At 40.7% G+C, this 20,070-nt stretch overlaps 1 protein-coding gene across 11 annotated transcripts in view; it reads left to right on the top strand.

Moving 5' to 3' along the window:
* The window catches only part of LOC146662077 (uncharacterized), a 93,254-nt gene that overhangs the window by 3,376 nt on the left and 69,808 nt on the right, over positions 1-20,070 (top strand). For 8 of the 11 annotated variants that reach the window (XM_085418494.1, XM_085418496.1, XM_085418500.1 and 5 more), the window contains exons 3-5: positions 7,735-7,805; positions 13,514-13,637; positions 14,936-15,115. In XM_085418494.1, coding sequence (XP_085274620.1) covers positions 7,735-7,805; positions 13,514-13,637; positions 14,936-15,115 — 375 coding nt within the window. The remainder of the gene's footprint in view (positions 1-7,734; positions 7,806-13,513; positions 13,638-14,935; positions 15,116-20,070) is intronic. The other 3 variants (XM_085418491.1, XM_085418497.1, XM_085418499.1) reach the window with 3 other exon arrangements.

Genomic DNA, 20,070 nt, shown 5'->3' on the forward strand with positions numbered 1-20,070 from the left:
GCTATTATGCCTGACTAAAAAAGACCAAAAACCTCTCAGAAAATAATTTTATTACATGATCAAGGGTTGGAGGGCTCTTTTTGTGGCTGACTTAAACCTCCTCTGGTTGCCAAAAATTCCTCTGCACATGAAAAGGCTTCTTGTCTTTGTTTTTAATATATATCTTCTGTAATTTTAGCGATTTTACAGTGTTCTTTTCTTCCTTAATGTGAATTAGAATCTATCCTTGAGACAGATAATGAACTATTGCTTTTGGGTCTTTGGAAAAACTGCCTAAAAAAGGAAAACTTTATTATAGGAGGAACTAACAACATCACCACCACTTGATGTAGTGACCTTAAGTCATTGTTCCATTTTAGTTACGGCCAGGCTTCTATCAATATTCTCTCCTCTGAGTGGATTTTACACACAGAAAAGTAATTATGGCTTATTATACATCAAAGTACTTATCTGCCATTATGTAGAAGGTCAGAGGGCTAGCTTTGTGTGCTCTCTACACCGTTACTACAAAGGTCACGCTAACATAATGCTTTGCATTTTTGAGCATTCAAAGCTGCCCAATTTTAACTTTCATCATTTTAAAACTTAATTCTCTTCACTGACATTGCTTAAGCAACACAAATACCGGCATCTCTGCCGTTTTTCTTCCATAGCACTTTCTCAGATTCCTTTATTGAATAAGTTCTACAATATATGTCTTTCTTGCATATTATAGCACAATACATGCCTACAGGATAGTTTGAAAAGCAAAGACATTTGTTAATTTTCACATTTATTATCAGTAATGGAATTTTAGGAACTTTACTAATTTATTTTTCCATTTCTCAAGCTGATTAAAAACATACAGCTTAAAGGGAAAAGGTGAAGAACAATTTGTAAAATCTATTAAAGTGACATTCACTTAGTTGCTGAGAGTCCTTCAGTCCATCCAGTCATAGTTTTGCTATTGTTTGTGATAACAGCAGCTTCGTTTGGCAGCAAAAGAGACACGCTGTGAGGGAACATAATAGTTTGTTGCCGCTATCGACCCATCTTCTGAGCCTTTGAATCTCCATTTTCACCCGTCTTACACGATGCTCTCACTGTCTGTTTATGCTACTTTGTATGTTTTCAGGGTCTACATCAGTAAACAAATACAAACAAATGGAGCGTCTCACTCAACAGTCTATTAGGATAGTCAGGGGACAGGATAGTCAGTGTGTTTCTGCTCTGATGTCCATAATGCGAAATCCAATCAAATGAGGAGCATTTAGAGCTACTTATGGACCGTTCCACAATGTAAACGATGCAATGAGCTCTGTAATAGGAGCTTGGCTAACGTCTGATTGAATCGTAGTGTATGGTCTTGTTGATACACAATAGGGCTGAACTCTAATGGACACTAAACAGAGTTTGTTTTGTGGCCATAATATCATAAAATTCAAGGATTGTATTCTGGGTTCTAGACTGTTACAATTAGCCTTTGGTCTGTGCCATCTACAGACAGATGGACATGTCCCTTGCATGCAATACAAACTTGTACTGTACTTGAACACCTGTTTTAACTGAAGGGGTTATAGGACAACCCAGGATTTTAGATAAAGAAGAAATAGTCTTTTTTTTAATGTTTTGAACCTTACTTAAACAAGTTAAACTGTACTAGGAAAACATCTGCAGTGACAGACATGTCTTTAATTTGAGACATGTATTTGTTAGTAAGTACAGATCAGAAGAGGTAAATTGGAATCAGCTGGCATCCACTCAGCTCGTCATGACAAAATTTGAACACCGTCGCCCCCAAAATGTTCCTACAATCATAGATTAAAAAAAACACCCACATGATAGGACAAACAGTTCAATAGCCTGCATTGGAACCCCTGCAGTCCTCTTTTGCGGTTGCCTAAACTGGAAGTCTCCCATCGGCCATGCTTGTTAATCTTTATAAACGGTGGTTGACAAAGGATTTTCTTTGTGTTATTTGTATCGGAGGAGAGAGCAAAACCAGTTACAACAAGTGATGACAACAAATTTGCTCACTGAATGCCAGCAATGTCTCCAGCTGTGATGAGGCTCCAATTTGTGTGTGTGTGTGTGTGTGTGTGTGTGTGTGTGTGTGTGTGTGTGTGTGTGTGTGTGTGTGTGTGTGTGTGTATGTGTGTGTGTGTGTGTGTGTGTGTGTGTGTGTATGTGATTCACAAAGCGACTATTTATGACATTCCCATAAACCACAGAACAGGGGCTATTAAAATCTTAAAGCCTGGGAACCAAATGATAAAATTGGTCTCATGACTTAATTTTTGCTAATGAGAGCACAATTTTTCTTGTCATGTGGAGCTTTCTTCATAGCAGGACTCTCAAGGCCCAGTTTTCTTCCTGGGTTGTAGTTACATGTAAATGAAACATGTAAGTATGTAGCGTGCTTCCTAACTGATTAAGCTGTGGTTAGCTTGTATATGATTCATGCTGCGAACTTGGTGCAGTAGAAGCGTTTCAAAGAACACCTGTCCAACCCTACATAGCAGTGACTGCTGAAACCTAATTCAGGTTAGCATTAAAAACAGTCTATGATCTCTGTGACCTTTATCAACCCCCCCAAACTCCACTTCCCCCAACAAATACATGCACACATGCACGCACCTCACACACGCTTCAGCATTCGCGTTTGTGGCAGGTGCTCTGAGGGAACAAGGCAGTGAAAGTGAGAAAGACAGAGCAGGGGAGGTCACGGGGGTCACGGTGGTTGACTATGCTAATGCTGTTGTTAATGACTTTGCTGTGAGTGATAATTTATTGTCTTCATTACCATATTAACTCCATAGCACCCCTCCACACCCAAGAGCCCTAAGTCTCTCTTTCTCTCTGTCTATGCAGTAATGGATGCCCCTGTTTGATCCTTGGAATAATGAACTAATTAGCTTAATTAAAATCAATATAGGTGCCAATACCAGGTTAGACCTTTCAGGGACGCCATCTCTATCTGCAGGAGAAGGGGTTTTCAGAAAGAGAGGGTGAAACAGGATGGATGGCAGGGGGTAGAGGGGCCACACATAATAAATAAAGAGATGATGATGAGGAGGACTGACAGGTAGACAGATACACAGTATAAGGCCATATGCACACTACATCAATGCTGTTATGTTTACACCTGTAGACCTACACTGCTTTGGTATTTTAGGACCCATAAAACAGATCCGCAATGACCCAGTTTTAGTTTACAGATGGAGTTTTGGAAACAGCGATGTCAACGCCCATGTTTGCAGCCTGCAGTCACCGTGTGTCCATCCCTTGTGTCATGCACAAAGCACACAATCCTTGCCCATAAGAAGACAAAGACTTCAGCTTTAACTAGAAGTGTTAAATTAAACTTGGATAACAAATTATATGCGTCTGTTTGGTCAAGGAATATGCGTTTATTTAAGCGATTTTCAAATGGTGTTATCAACTTTGCCAGTGTGGATGTAGTTAAAAGGAAGAAGAATGAAAAACATTGAATTTGAATGAGAATGAGTGACAGGTTTGAAAAGGTAAATTGTAAAAAAAAAAAAAAATGCATGCAAGAAGGGGCAGAAAATATCGGAGGAGTGGAGGGAGCCACAGAGAAGGGGGACTAAACGAGAGAGAGAAGGCGAAAGAGGTTCCTAATGCTGATTTATGAGTGCTTGACGGTCGTTAGCTGGAATAAATGGCTTGTAGGAGTGGCTGCAGCATTACTCCCTGTACAGGATACTAAGTGCATTGTAAGGTCAGCCATAAGGCCAAACTTACATATGTAGTGCTCTGCCCTTGTAAACCTTTGTTAATATATCAGCCACAGGATGGAACTGTAACAAGTCTGTCTGATGCAGGGAGACGACAGTGGCTTTCTGAACTGTGTAGAAATGATTCTACTTGGGTTTTACTTTAAGAGCAACCGGTAAGTTTAGTCAACGCAACTTTCATGGTTGGGCAAGCCAAAATTAAAATCAGCAACTTTTTGTATGAATGTGATTTGCTACAGTTTAGTCTTCTTCCATTGGGCAGAGGGAAGGTTTACAACAGTGCCACTTCACTAATTAGGAATAAAGCTTACTCTCCCAGTCTTTTTGCAACAAATTGGCAAAATAGGACATTTTATATTTGAAAGATTATAGAATTGAAGGCAAAATCTTATAAAGGGACGTCTCGGCACATACAGTATATTGGATAGGCTCTGCCAGTACGTTTGATGCCACACTGTATCTCGTCAATAACATGTTCAGTAAGGCAGCAGACATGTGCTTTTGCCTGTATGCTGTCGTTGCATCATTTGAATTAGGCTCAAGCAAAATTAAAGTAAACTTTTTCTTTCTTTTTTTTTGTCTACGCTCATTCTGAACATGCAGGTCGTGACGTAGCAGAACTAGATGCTGGCGTGCTCCTTCCAGTCACAATTGGCTTGAGTTGCTTGATTCTATTTTATTCAGCCTTCGCTTTGTGTTGTGATCTGGTGACTCACGAGCACACGTTCCCGCTTTGCTTGTTTCTTGTCTTTTTTCTCCTCTGTTGCTTTTAGTTGACAAAGCTCGGGAGAAAATTGATGACTATTTTCAGACAGAAAAGGAAACAAGAAAGGGGAAGTGTGTGTGTGTTGGGGGGAGGGGGGGAGTATGTTAGGGGCAAATGATTGAGACAGGAGGGGACAAGAGACTGTGATGAGGTTTGAGGCTGAAAACAAAGAAAAAGAAATGAAGGAAAACTGAGGCAAAAAGAGGAAGAGTGACAGTGGAGAAGAAGGAAATCAGTCTGGGAATGACTGTTGCTATTTTGCGCTTTCCTTGTATTTCTTACAGTAGAAGTCCTACTGTTGACCATTTTTGGTACTTACCAGCCATACTGCAACTACAAGTGCAATCTCTTTACATCGTATCTAATACAATTTTTCCCTGTGCATAACAGGGAAAGGACCTGTAGTGATGAAGATAAAATAAATAAAGATAAAAAAAAAAAAAAATAGGACGTTTGCCTTCCTAATAAGAAATTGTGACACAACATTTGAAGTTAGTTTTGCTTGTTATGCCGAGGACACCGTGCAGAAGAATATATTGTATAAGTCCTCTCTGTGTTTTTAATAACTGCCCAAGGAAGCTAATTGATGTGATGCAACATCTGTGTAATGTGCTCTCTTTTTCTTTCCTGCTTGCCTCTTTTTCTCTCACTCCCCGTCTCTGATGATTTTCACCAATACTTTAAAAGTATTTTTCCTCGCCACTCCTTTATGACATTGCTATATTATACATAAAACAGCCAGCCAGCCAGACAGACACACACATATATACCTACTGCTAACAAATGAGTTTACTGTGGTCATAACCTTCACAGGGCTCATTATCATAGATTGCAGGCCTTTTCATAAAGCTGAGACCACAGGTGACGGATTACTAACGATGGACACACACACACACACACACACACACACACACACACACACACACACACACACACACACACACACACACACACACACACACACACACACACCGTGATCTGTAATGAGACCTTATTCCGGACACCCAGCCCAGCTGCCTGTAAATTTCAGCCGTCACTCTGCCATACATACTTAATCAGCTAATGTTGTTTTATTTCTTATTATTAATTTCCTCCTGTTTCTGATTTATCTAAAGCCCCCTGCATCGCACCAATATTTTGTCTCCTTTACAGTTCAGAGAGGCAGAGAAAAGGAGAAAGCCGCACGCTTATTCATGTACTTAGGGGATTGCATCAGTAATGAATTGACTGGCTTTTTAGGCATACATAACACAGCCTACTACTCACCTTAATAATGTAAGCAGGTCGTAACTCCTGCTAACCCAAGGGTATATATAAGGCCTGCACGCACAGTCGCACACACTCCTAAACACACATAGCCTACCTATATTAGCCGCTGACCTCTACGTTTTCCAGGTCCTCTCATTGTCACATTGCAGGTGCATTAGAATATGAATATTTTATGATCGTGTGTGGCTTTTGTGTGTGTGTGTGTGTTTAAATGTATATTTTTATAGATGTGGTTTGGTAAACAGATTGATTACTTAGAGGACGGACAGCTTGGCTTTTTATATTACTTTCTTATAGACCAGTAATGCTATGCTGGTATTATACAACATAATATTCAAACGTGCCATCACACAGGAGGAGTCCCCATACATAAATACTGCCAGCAGGTTAAATTGCACTAATATGTGAGTGAACACCTTTTCTGTAATCATCATTCACCAATCAATGTCCTTAATTTAAAGTTTTCTTCAAGTTCATAGTAAAGTGGTGGCAAAAATGGAAGATCCAGACTCTGTGTGTTATTTAATGATTAGTCTCCTTTAAAACAGCAAAGGCGACCTGTATAATTGTCTTTTACCATTAGGCCTTAAATACTACACATTAAATGAACTGAATCTTATCTTTACACATGCTTCAGATCCTTTTTTAGATGGTTTAACTTGATATTTTATGCACTCCATATGTGCTCTACTGCTCCATATCTTATCTCGCATGCACACAAACGCATGGTTATACACATAAACACACTTAACATATACATAATTGAAAAACACACATGCACGCACACACTCATGGCCAAAAGCAAACGAACAGACACACATTAACTCACACACGGGGGATATGTGTTGACCTGTGAGTCATTGCTGTCAGCATTGATTTCCTTTTCCCAGAGTGACCCCTGTCACCACGGCGATAGAGTGGCCGATATTTTACCAGCGGTGCCGGGCCTCTCTGTTTCCGTGGAGCCTCCTGCCGCTCTCTCCTTCTCTGGCAGTCTTTTTCTTTGCTCTTTTCAGCTGTTGCTTATTGCCCTTGTTAATTTGGCCCTGTCCTGTCTATTTCTTCCCTCTTTTTAATAGTCTGGCCTAATAAAAAACGCTGGACAATCAGAACTATTTACTTTTCTTTTGAACTCAGTTAATTCCTTTGCCCCCCTTCTATGCTGTTCTCTTTTTTGCACAGTGTGAATTGACCTCACAATAACTGTGCTGACACATTTTTCACTCGTCCTTACAAATTTTCATTTGAAAAAAAAAAGACATGCAGACAGGATAATGGCAAGGGGTATTTTGAATTGAAACTATATCTGAGAATTGTGTGTCTGTCTGTGTTTGTGCATAAGCTTTTGTCTGCATATGCTCTGTCTTGCTTTCTCTGTCCTCCTTTCAATGCACTTGACTTCCCACACTACTGTATTGCTTTAAAGATGTTCTTTAAAAAAAAAATCTCTCAGGAGGGAAGTCGAATTATTAAATCAGTTCTATCTCCATTTTAATCTTGGATGCTGGGTTTGAAAATGAGGAATGATTGTTTTCCTTCAATTTTATTTATGCAGTTGCTGTATATTAATGTCTTCTTTCCTCATGATAATATTATCATGCTGCTGCGGTCAACAAGATGCAAATTCTTAGCAATTAGTCAGGGGTGACACACTTCACACCTTTACCCCTGGGCGCTGTCGGACTTCATCACGGTTTACACCCGAGAAAATCAATTTCTACAAAACTATTTTCCTTTATTTAGCAGTGTATATCTAATAAACAGAAATTTAGGTTGTACTGAAGTGAATATTGAACTATTTGGATATGTTAGAGTTCAGAGAGAACGTATTATTTCTTGGGTGTACTACTTTAGCATTAAAATTCATTTCAAGGTGTATGGTACTGCATTATAATGCTGCAGTTACTACAAATACACTAAACAGAAATAAATAATCAGGATGTCATTTTCTGTGTATCCTAGGTGTCTGAGGCTGGGTTGAAGCCTTTGTTGCTGGATGAGGTCACTGGACCTGTGGCTCACATCCCACGCAGGTTTGTATTACCTTCGCTTCTCATCAGCTAGGCAGTTTTTTTCTTCGGAGAAGTTTACTTTTGACTGAAATAATGATTAATTTCATGATTCGACCACACAAACTCACTCACACACATGCACAGGTACCCCACTGTTGAGAAAGGTAGCAGAGCTGGCCTCAGGGACTGTGTCTATCCTGAGGGAGCTTGAACTCTTTAGGGAGTCACTGCAACACCACTGTCCCCATGGCAATATGCAAATCCCTATATGATATTTCCCACCATGCAATGCTCCAAAGCCCCTAAAGACGTGTTCTGTTTTGACGTTAGATCTTCCCATAGAGACAGATTTTTATTTTTACATTCTGACAAAACTAATGAAAGTAGCATTTTAGAATCTTTGTGCTCATACATATTTATCTAGTTCACACTTTTTCATTGCCAGCTAGGCACATGGACTCACTTGACCAGTAAGAAGTTTGATAGGAAAATCAATTGAGAAGCATTTGGATAATTTGGACAATTTAAACAACCATCCAAATAAAAACTCATTCAAATTACACCTTGTCTCGTGCTGTACATATCATTGTTTTGTTCTTTGCCTTTATAAAACAGCTGCTGTAGCATCACACAGCTGTTTGATGCTACAATACAACTCAATCTCTCGATGTCCCGACACTAAGAGATTGGCCGTCTGCAAGTTACGCAGGTGGCACAGCAGCAGCAGTAATTTCATTAATTATTTATATCTTCTGACATGCCATTGTGATCTTAGGTATTAACCCAAATGCTTTTCTCCAAGCAAGCAGCTGAGCTGCTGTGCACAAATTCATAGTTACCCTTTGGCAACAGAGCAGTTATGCTTAGAATGAAGTCAGCATTTTTATCTGCAGCAGAAGAGTCAAAATATAGGTTAGTTTCATCTAGAGAATGCCAATATGTTTTCATGGTGTATCAAGTGATTATTGCAGGAAGTGGTCTGATTTTAAAAAGCAATGATGTATGCTGTAGAGTTATTGAAATGTATTGATTATGTCATTGAAATTACAAAAAAAAGTGAATAATCTGCCCAAATTTTAACTAAAGACATTGTCCCCGTTTCTACTGCCTGCAGTAGATCATGTGTTCCTGACCTCACTACACAAGAGCTCCTCCTCCTCTCAAACTCCAGTACAACCCCTGCTGACAAGTAATGCCTTTGTCATCAAAGGTGACATTATAATATTTACTGACCTAAAAGAAAAACAGTTAATTTCCAAACACATGGGTATTATTGCAGTTGATATTTATTTTTCACAAGCTGTCATATAATAGCTAAAAAAACACATCCAAATATGGTCAAAAGTGACAGTCGGTGGTTTGACAGCCTGCAGCGCAGCCAATTAAAGCACCCAGCTAAGCAGGAATCAGTGGTCTGGCACAATGTGGCACAGCCGAGTTTGTGGCTATACGGGGTTTCTATGCCATTCCTGTAAAAGGCACTGAAGGGTGTGATGGATCCTCAGTCAGCGTACTTGCTGTCAGAGATGTGGGGCTTTGCATCACACCTTGAGCGTTTTAAATGGCTGCACATATAATAATAATAATAAAAAAAATTAAATAAATGAAATGAGTAAATCAGGTCTCCTGAAATGAAATGACAGGCAGGTTGAAACAGCGGGTGAGTGTGTGTGTTTCTTGCCACCAGCGTCAACATTAAACGCATCAGATTGAAGCCACCCTCCAGGGTAGCATCACTCAGCCAGGTGTGTGTGTGTGTGTGTGTGTTTGTGTATGTATGCGTGTGCGTGGTGAAACCTAAGTCTTTTATCTACTTTTCCGTTTTCTCTGTTTTTTTTTGTTTATCTACAAATTTATTTATATATTTCAGTTGAAATGGTGTACATAACACACACACAGACACCCCCGACACACATACCCACCCACCCACCCCCACACACACACACACACCCATAAACCCCCACACACATTGATCTATCGGTGTATTAATGTGTGAGTGAGTGTCAGTTTTTATCCCAATTTTTTTTTTAAATTATTTCCCCTTAGTATAATCTCCAGCAGTTTTTTCTTACACAGGAGTTAACTTGAGTGCTGTTTTCCTTTGCCAAAAGCAGTCAAATGCTGAAAGTTAGTTAGGAAAGAGAGAGGAAAAAAGCTCTGACAGAATATCCTGATTCTCATTTGGGAAAGGTAGGAACTTCACTTATGTGAAACTTAGGCGGTATCCCTCAGTGAGACTGTTCTAATTCAAAACTCAAACTTTTCTCTGTTAACAGAGTGATGAGATACATGGGCTTCAAGAGACTAGGGGGGTGGGTTCATCATTGTTATATTATTATTTTCTTCTGGCGCTGGTTGTTTTTCTGTTGTCCAGCTGGTTTTCCAAAAAGCTACACACTCTTCACCATTTTCTTCAGCACTGACAGTGTACAGTAGACTCTCTACCTCTGTATCTATCTCTTCTCTTTCGTTCTCTCTCTCTCCCACTTCTCTCTCAGGACGGGAGGAGGATATGTCTCTTTTTCTCCATATTGACTTTCCCAGGTCAGGCTCCTCTTCTCCTATTAGGCCAAGCTAACTGATCAATACGAAGGCCTGGTGGGCTGCTGTACGGACATGCAGACATGCACACACAGCGGGCCGTGCCGCGGCCAAGTGCCACGCTAATTAACAAACAAACACACAAAGCAGAACACGCGCAGCGCTCGTATCTACCCATTTCCAAATATAAGCACACACACTTCTTAACGATACAGCTGATTATTAAAGCCACGGCTAACATTTCTACATGTATGAAAAAGTCGCCGACATTAACAAAAGTCACGAAATGAGCACATTGATTAGTCAGTCGTGTGCGAATATATGAAACTTCATCCAGTTGGTTGCTTTTCTGTCAAATACTGAGATGCAAGAAAACTCCTCCTCTCCTCTAAAAAATCTTCTCTCTTCTCCTCCCCTGCTGTTCTCCCAGCTGATGAGTTGTGACATCTGCAGCGCTGCGACATGGATAAGCAGCTGCCAGAGATGGAGCTAGGGAGGAATGATGGAGAGAAGACAATGCAGGAGATGGGTGAAGAAGGGGGGGTGGGGAAGGGGTGAGGGATGCTGACAAGCAGCAACAGTTAGATGTACAGTGAGGTGGGGCGGTGGGGGGCATGATTGCATTGCGTGTGCATGTTCCTAAATGTGTATATGTGCATGTCTCTGGGTGTGTATGTGTGTGTGTGTGAATGAAGCTGTGTGGGCATATGAGCATATGTGTCTTTGCATGGCAGCGTGCCAGGCAGTGCCATCTGGCTGCTTGACAGAACTCCTCTCATTAACGGGGGAGGTTAATTGCTGTGGCAGCGCCCAGGCTGTGTCAAACACCACCCTGGGGACACGGAGGCAACAGACTATCTACATGTTGGTGTGTGTACATGCACCGACACGTGCGCGCTTGTGTCTCAAGCATAAAACGCGGAGCGGGAAACCCCCAGCCTTTTTTCCCCCACAACATAAAAAGGTTAAAGCGAACCCGCTGTACTATATGTGAACCCCATCGTGTGAAGAGAGTCTCAAGGAGGACTTGTGTCCTTTTTTTGCGTGCCAGGTTACATAGATGTTCAGATTATTCTTATGAATTATGCCTTGTTGCTGTAATGATGTAGAAAGAATTGGGTTTACAGAGCCAATGTCTATAGCCCTGGGGGCAAACACATATGTATACACGCTCACACACCCACATGCACAGCGTGTTGGGGGGGAGTGGTGGCAATTTGCATTTGTTATTACTGCATATTCATGACTAATTTTGTTAGCCTTGCTTAATAGGGCTGAATGACAGGTTGAGAAATCGAGAGCCTGCTTTAATATCACATACAGTCACAGTAATACACACACACACACACACACACACGCACAATTCAGTCACATTCACTCAACCTGCTCACTCTGTCCACACAGTAATCATAACAACACTTAATGCTTTTAATAGGAATTCTCTGTTCCTCTGGTGGTGTGACATTGTGTCATTTGTTTACCACAAGTACTTATTGTATATTGCAATATAACAAGCCGTGCAGCCTTATTTGTTGCATGCATAATAATGACCTGCAATATTATGCACACACGCACGCAGATACGTACGCACTTGAATGGCATGAATAAATTAGCATGTTGACTTGTTGCAGATCAGGATTTGCTGCATGTTTTCATTTTGATTTTCCCAAAAGAAGCAAAACTGTTGGAAATGAAGGATCCTCCTCTCCTTAATAAATTCAGTTCCATCCATTAATGGTGCAGAAAATAGAGGCTTATGTGTCGTTAAGTAACACAAATTATAGTTATTTTATTATTTTTGTTTTTTTTAATCCTTTGACTCTGCATTAGTTGTGTGTTCATGAGTTCTTGGACAAGATAAGAACAGTGTGGTTTTAAAAAAAAATCTTTGTTTTTGCAGCGAGCATATGCTTGCACGCACTCACATCCATTTTCCAAGTGTCTTCCTTCTATAGGAAAATAGGTTTTAAATTAGCTTGTTTTTACACCTAAGTTTTGCACCTCTGACTAAAAGGACCTAAAGAAGTCATCTTATAATAAATGTTAGCATTTCTTTTCCTTTTGGTCTTAAATGACATGTTTTGGGCCAAAAACCATCCTTCTACACATACCTATGTGTTACTTAGGCTTCTATATCACGGGTTGTGTGTTGTAAATTATCACCTTAGCTCGGTGATTATTTACAACAGAGGAAAACTCTACTTACGATTAAATAAAAAGACATCAAGTGGATTAATAACAGCAGAACATACACGTTCCCATTCTCCTATCGAGGCAGAACCAGACTATAATCTAAAGTCAGCTTTCACTGTTTCCTCTGTGGCTTTTACTCCATTTGACTGAAAAGTTTTTTTTTTGTTTTTTTTTTTTTGCCAAAGTGAAAGATTTAACTCTCAGCGCTCTCTATCCACTCACATGTCACTTTTGTCAAATCTTGCCTTTCCTTCTCCACTTGGTGTGAAAGTGTAGACACGCTTGATCAAATGTGAGTTTAACATTTTTAATCTGTGCAAAGTTTCATCAGAATAGCTCATCTCATGAGGCTGGTAAATATGAAACTGTGTGTGCGTGCGTGTGCCTGCGTGTGTCTTTGTACGTGCCCGTGTGTTTGTGAACAGTACCACACAGTGCCGTATGATCTGGGGTTTTTTTTCTCTCTCTTTCCATCTTGGGTGTGTGACAGCTGTCACTGGTGACTCAGAAAGGTGTCTGGGCAGAGTTAACGTATTTTCACCGCTGGGAGACACACAGACTTATACACATGCATGCACACGCGTGCGCACACACACACACACACACACTGACGGAGAGAAACACATATCAGCTCTGGTTGCTGTCATCTAGCACAAATTTCAACAGGCTCAGCATCTCTTTGCTGCTTTTGAATGAGATGTTTTTGAATTTTACACCTTATACATGTGCTGCATGTTGCTTACACATTCCTGTTTTATCCTGCATCAGTTGTTAAAACAATTTGATTAAGGATCAAAGCTTATACATTGTGATGGAAACAATTATATACACTGCAATATGCTGTGGCTTTCATCTCTGTAATTCACATCACTTAATAATGCACTCTGTACTCACTATAAACCTGAAAAGAGAGATTTTCCTTCTATGTTTTACATCTATCTGCTTGTTCAGTAGTTCACGATTTCCTTTCTCTTCCTTATGCTTTTCCGCTATAGCAGTGATTCCGTGGACCAGATGACGTCTGAGACGGAAGATGTGAAAATCCAGCTGCAAACCAAGGACATGATCATCTCGGATCTGGAGAGGGAGCTCACAGAGAATATACAAGGAAAGCAAAAGGTAACCGACTTGACTTGACTTGATTTTAGCACATTCCAAAGAATGAGCTACCGGGATCACGCCACAAAAATGCAAACAAGACATTCTGTCGTTTGCACGTAATTGTCTGGACTCAAGATAGTTCCCCAAAAAAAGCAAGACAATGTAAACAAATCTCTTTTTTTTTCTCATAGCAATTGTAAGGTTGAAACAATTAAATGATTTGCTAAGAAATTGTTTCTTTTTTTTGCAGCATTTGTTGAGAAGGCTGTTTAAAAGGTGGAGGAGTCTTTTTTTAATTGTTTTTTACGATATTGGTTTGGCAGCTGTGCTACAAGCTCTCCATGTGCAGTCAGGTTTAACAGGAAGCCATGGCGTGTGTGATGAATTACCAGCATATCTCAGAGCCCTGGGTAACAAACATGGCATCGCCGTTCGGGATTAAAAGGGAGAGATTTTTACAACCTTCCCACACCTCCTTACAGGGTGTCACTAAATTATACCCACTGCTGTTTTACTGTCTTCTGTGGCTTATGGTTAAGGCACACGTAAACACACACAGGCTTGCAGAAATACACACATGCATTTGTGCTTGTGGTAAACCCAGGCTTGTTGGTTGTTTATGTGTGTGTTGGCTGGTTACTGTTTGTTTATGCTGCTTGTGAGTTGACTCATTTGCACTGCCGCTAATTAGTGGTTTGTGTGATTACAGACAGATCCGTAGAGAAACAAGTAGAGTAACTGGAGCTTGTTCTGTTAATCACATTTTCAACAAATGGCTATATATTTTCTATTCCACTTGTGTTTCTGTTTAGCTGGTGCTTCTGCAATGCAGATGCGCAAACAGATCTACAGGACACACAAACACACACGGAGCCTTGGTACATGTGAGCGCCATAACTTAAAAAAATACTGTTTGTTAGCACGACGACACTATCAAATGAACAGCTTTCTAGAACACGTGGCCAAATTAAACTATAAATGATATATATTTACAGTATACATTGTATTTTAATCTGCAGTATGTGAACTTCTAACTATGAATTTGTCTTACACAACCCAGGCAATTATCGCTCAGGCTCTTACAGTTGTAATTACATGGACTTCTATTTTAAAATGAGACAGTAAGAATTGATATAAAAATGTAATTTTATTCATTCCAATTCATTTCAGATTATTGCGAGACATTTATGAAAAAGTAATCAAAAGCAATTTGGAAAAATTGTATGAGGAGTATTAGCCAGTGAATAATTCTCAATGAAAATAAACCTTTGTCTCTTTTGGGGGGGGAATCAAATTTTAATTCCTTTCTGGCGAAGACTGCGACGCAGGTGCTGGAAAGCGGTGAGAGGCTGGTGCACCTGCAGAGCGAGCTGTCTTGTCTGCGGCGGATCCACGAAGACAACATGAAGGAGATTGCTGAGAAAGACATCTGCATCACCAAACTGCAAGCTAACATTCAGCTCCTGCAACAGGAGGGGGCTGACACGCTTGCTCAGGTGTGCAAAGGCTTACACGTGTACTATTCGGGACTGCTGTTTGCACACATACACATGCATGTGCCACGCATATTGCACATGCAACAGCTATTAACGTGTGGTGTGATAAAACATACATTCGCTCACTTAGTGCCAGTCAATTTAGCCATCTTTTTTGCATGACCCACTTTTTCTTTTACTGCCTTGCAGGATGTTGTGTTGCGATGGGTCTCTTGATGTTTCAGATTAGTTTTTTTAGATTATGTGACTGGTACCTCATTTGTTCCACAGATTGCAGAGATGTGACTGCCTGCACATTTCTTTTTTTCTTTTCTTCTCCTGTCTGACTTCAGCTCTCCAAGCTGAATGTAAGAACAAATGAGCTGCAGGAGGAGTTAAAGAAGAAAAGAGGTGCTATGGAGGTAGAGGGAGGATGAGGAGAAAATAAAAGATAAAAAAGGAGCGTTAAGAAAAACAGATGAGAGGAGAAGGCAGGAGCAACTGAAGACAGAGGAGTGGATAAAGAGTGGAAGAGGGGGTTTGAGGAAGATGGAAAAGACTATATCCGGACTGTTTAAAAGTGCGCTAAGAAGGCAGCTGTTTTGAATTCTGAGGTGAGTGTATTAATGCACTCTGTAACTTAACAAGAACTACTCATCAGCGGGTAAAACTGCAAACTGGGTTGCCAATAAGAAGTTACACACCTTCATCAAGTTTCAGGATGATTAGATTATTTTGATCATTGATATGATTTACATGAAGTTTCTCTCTTTACAATTTTATACACGTTTATATCAAAATCCTAACTTAGTGTTTCAATGTTAAGACTTTTTTTTGGATGATGGACATCCCTTTATTGAGCAGACTTAATATGTTTACCAAAAACAGTACAGCAGATAGCATATTTACGCGTATGCACATACACACACTTACACAGTCCTAGAAAAAAACCCCAACAAAACACTTCACCTTAATTCAGACCTCAGACACTCTCTCCTCTCCCCCCCCTCCTTCCATCCTGCCATCTCGCCACAACCGCTCCAAATTAATCTGCAAAATATTGATTTGAGGACCAAGGGGGTGGGGGGGTGGAGGCGCACGATTGCGGCCGCATATTAATACGAACAAGCCGCTCTTCGTCTCTCCTCTATACTTTAAGATCCTCATATCTTCATAATTGATTAATGTTCCTTTGTGAAGTGGGGATGAATAATACATTAGTGGGCCTGCTGCACCCTCAGGCTGATGAGAAAATGTTTAATTTCAGTAAATGTAGCGCTCCTTCTCTCTTTCTCTCTGTTTCATTTCCCTCTCTCTGGTTATTTGTGAGTGCTGGATTGTGTTTGTGAGTTTTCACTTGCTGACGACCGGAGGAGTGCTGTTGATTTGCTTCTTCTGTGTTTACTGTCGGCTTTAAGCGCATGTTGAGCATCACAAACAAAAGACAGCATCTGCATTTGCAAACACGAATGAATAAATTGGTGGTATGAGCTCAGCATTGTTCTATTAACTGATATAACTTCAAGAGCTGTGTCACTTTTACAGGGCTGCTTGCCTTGAGAGAGAAATCATCCCCCTCTGACTTTTTTTTTAATGTGTGTGTGTGTGTGTGTGTGCACATTGCATCAAAATGTGCTGGAAAGACCATTTGTTATCAGTTAGCAATCACTAAGGGTATGGAAATGTGCCATAAACCCACCTGATGAGGAACAAGTAGCCCCCTCCGCAACCTGGAAAAGTGCGAGGAGCTTGACATTTGTCAGCTGCCCCGACTGGCACAGCCTGGCTCCACTCAAGCTCATCTGGTTAACAGTGCTAATTATGCTAATCAGAAACCTAATGATGATGATGAGGGGGTTTAAGAGCCACAGCATAGCAAGCTTGGAGTGTTTGTGTGTGTTGGTGGGGGTGGTAGTGAGGGGTGGGGGGGCTGGTGGGGCTGAAGTGCCTGGCACCTGATGGTGAGCATCTGTGTGTCGAACAGATAAATGATGAAATCAACACGCGCACAGGCGCCCACAGGTCTCCCTTCATGCCTACTTAGCTTTGCCTCGTTTTCATTTGAACTTATACCAGCGATGAAGGGGGTCCATACACACAGAGCGCTAATTGAATAAATAGCACTCCTCCGTTAACAAGGATCCTAATTAGTTATGCTAATCAGACTAGATAACCCAATTAACCCCACAGCGAGGCAGGGTGGGCTCCTCTCTGTGTGTGTTTATGTGTGGGTGTGGATTTATGTGCCTGAGAGCATATCAGAGACACTTAAGAAAACACGTTTGCCTAATTACTTTTCAGAGATGAGCGTTTATGCTTTTTTCATGTCCTTATTGTTCTGCAGTTAAATGCAGGATATTAAGCTTTCCAAACTAAAGAAAAGAAGGATTGAACAGTGTTTGTTTTTGGGCTTTCATATATGGGGGATATCTGCATTTATATGTATTTCTCTTTGCCTTCTGCCAGCCTGTCTCTCAGTTAGATCTACATTGACATGTATATTTTTACAACTATTATGGTTGTTTAAACAGAGTGTGTATTTGTTCAGAGAATGTCTGGCTGTTCCATTAGTTTATGTCCTTGGAAATACAATTTGGCCTCAAGTTCTCTCCGTTTATTTAAAACCTTCAGTCAGCGTTCCCCTCCTAATAGTGAGCCGTGTTTCCTCTCGTTTAGCTCCACCACTCATTATCCGGGCCATGTGGAAGAGACAATGTTTAGAGAGAAGAGAGGGGGACCTGGAGAAGGACAGCAAGAAATGGAGGGAGAGGGAGAAAAGGGCTAAAAATAAGAGCGAACCGGAGAGAAAAAGACAGAGGGAATTAATGAGTGACTGAAAGAGAGAGAATGTAGATTGTCTCTGAACCTGGCCGCAGCTGCTTGTGCTTCTAATGAATGGATGGGGGTGGGGGTGGGGGGGACCCGGACAAGACTGTCTTTGTTGTGCCTGTGCCATAGAGAGAGTGAGAGCACAACAGATTTATGTCTTACAGGAAGTCTCCTAGATTTGTGGTGTCACAAACCGCCTACCCCAAGTCAACTTCATGCTCTGGCTTTTAATTAATAGGCAGCATTCATGTATATGTATCTGTTTGCCTCTGTGGCATGTGCCTGTTTTTGAACATTTAGCCATGTAGTTGATCATGTGTGGTTTGGAAATGACTATTAGTTTTGACAGAACAGTACTCATCCTGTCTTCCAGTTTGGCCTCTGCATCTGACATTGGGAGACGTTTAATTAGAACAACAGCTTCCGAATAATTTTGCATTAGATTTATACTTTGTTTAGGGCCCTTAGAAGAGTGGCAACAATGACATTTTCACATATACAGGCCTGTCTTTTGGATTAGCCTTGCTTTTAGTTTTAAGAACAGTTTCAGGGCTACCCTCACATTTGACTTAAGCTGCTTTAGAGAACAAATACTGTAAGGTCTTAAATGCGGCACCCAACCTTAGCATTAGGTCGTGGCACCTTTGCTAATGTGCTAATGGAATTCACTGCGGTGCGCTTAACTGCTGGTCTTAATGTCCAAAACGTGCACTTTTGTAATGGGAAGCCCAAACAGTAGAAGCTACTCCGTGCATTGCAGGTCTAGAACGGGGGGCGAGATGCTAATATTAGCTCGGGCTCACATCAGCTGAGTCATCTCCTCTGTGTCCTTGGCTTATTAACTGATTTAAGACTGATTAGATCAGTCATGCACAGACGTGCACAGGCACACATGCGCACCAAATTTGAATATCAAAATGGAATTGCTTGACCAGTGAAAACTAGATTAATTCAAAATGTTTGCATCAAGGTGTAGGTAAAACGGATGACTGTGCATATTTTTAATGCACCTTGCAGCATTTAGAGCCATTTATGACATTAACTAAAGCTCATGTTATGCAAACACATTTTGCAAGTCAAAGCCACTTATGTTGAGAATGCATGATGCTCCTTTTTTCCCTCCTTCGCCTTGATTTGACGTCATGAGATCATCAGCATAAGTATTGATTTTGCACTCCATTAAATGGAGTTTGAGTTTGCTACAACGTGTCTCGTCTTTTCACAATACCATGCCTAAGTAACAAGAGAGTGTTGTTGAACTGTTTTACGGCATTGTTATATCTGGGCCTTTTTTTAATCACTAGCTGCAGAGATACTTCAAATAGCTTGATAATAAGAAAAAAAAAAGATAATTAATTTCTGCGCGGACACATTGTGGACCCTATACACCAGAGCAGCATTAGCTTAAATCCCTATTTATCACCTGTAATTGTTCCTTGATCTCACTTCATCAAGGTTATGTAAACAGATTAGATGTTGCTTCGCTCCCAAGAAATTACCACAAATAGCTTTACTTCTCTCCAGTCTCCAGAAAGCATCAAGAACTTGCACTGTTTCTGCCTGGTCAAATCTCCTGACAACCTAACAGCATGGGTGGCGGTGCACATTTGGCACAGAAATCTCCCTCGTTCTCAGTCTTAATTTGAACAAAATAATTTCTGTTGTTGTGGTTGATGTGAGAAACTACTGAAGTTTTCCACCTACTTGATCAGCCCTGAACACGATGTTACAGTTACACAGCTGTCCTGGTAAATAAGAGAAAGTTGTCTGTTAGAGTTGGTTGAGTCAGCCAGTGTTAAATGTGTATGCCTGTGTGTGCTCTCGCACAGGACTGATTGTTTCTACTTCTCTCTGTATATGTGGCAGTTTCCTCTCGAGATGTTAATTCCTCTCCTCCCTGTTGTTGTCATGCTTCCACCAGCAGTGTCTGCACCGGGGAGACGAAGACATATTGGTGTTAATGAAAAGCCCTCCTAAACTATCCTCCCCGCATGAATGTTTAAACATGCTTGTCATAACATTCATTCGCTCACACATGACAGCTAGCATCTGCAGCTGCCTTGCTCGCCCTCAATATTTTATCATACCATCTCCCCTAACCCTACACTAGCACAATGCCTGTGTGTTAGCAAACTGAATTATAATGA

This window comes from Rhamphochromis longiceps, linkage group LG9 (assembly GCF_057381845.1).
Source record: "Rhamphochromis longiceps isolate RC_006_pf linkage group LG9, R_longiceps_female_GT1.1, whole genome shotgun sequence".
Classification (NCBI taxonomy): Eukaryota; Metazoa; Chordata; class Actinopteri; order Cichliformes; family Cichlidae; genus Rhamphochromis; species Rhamphochromis longiceps.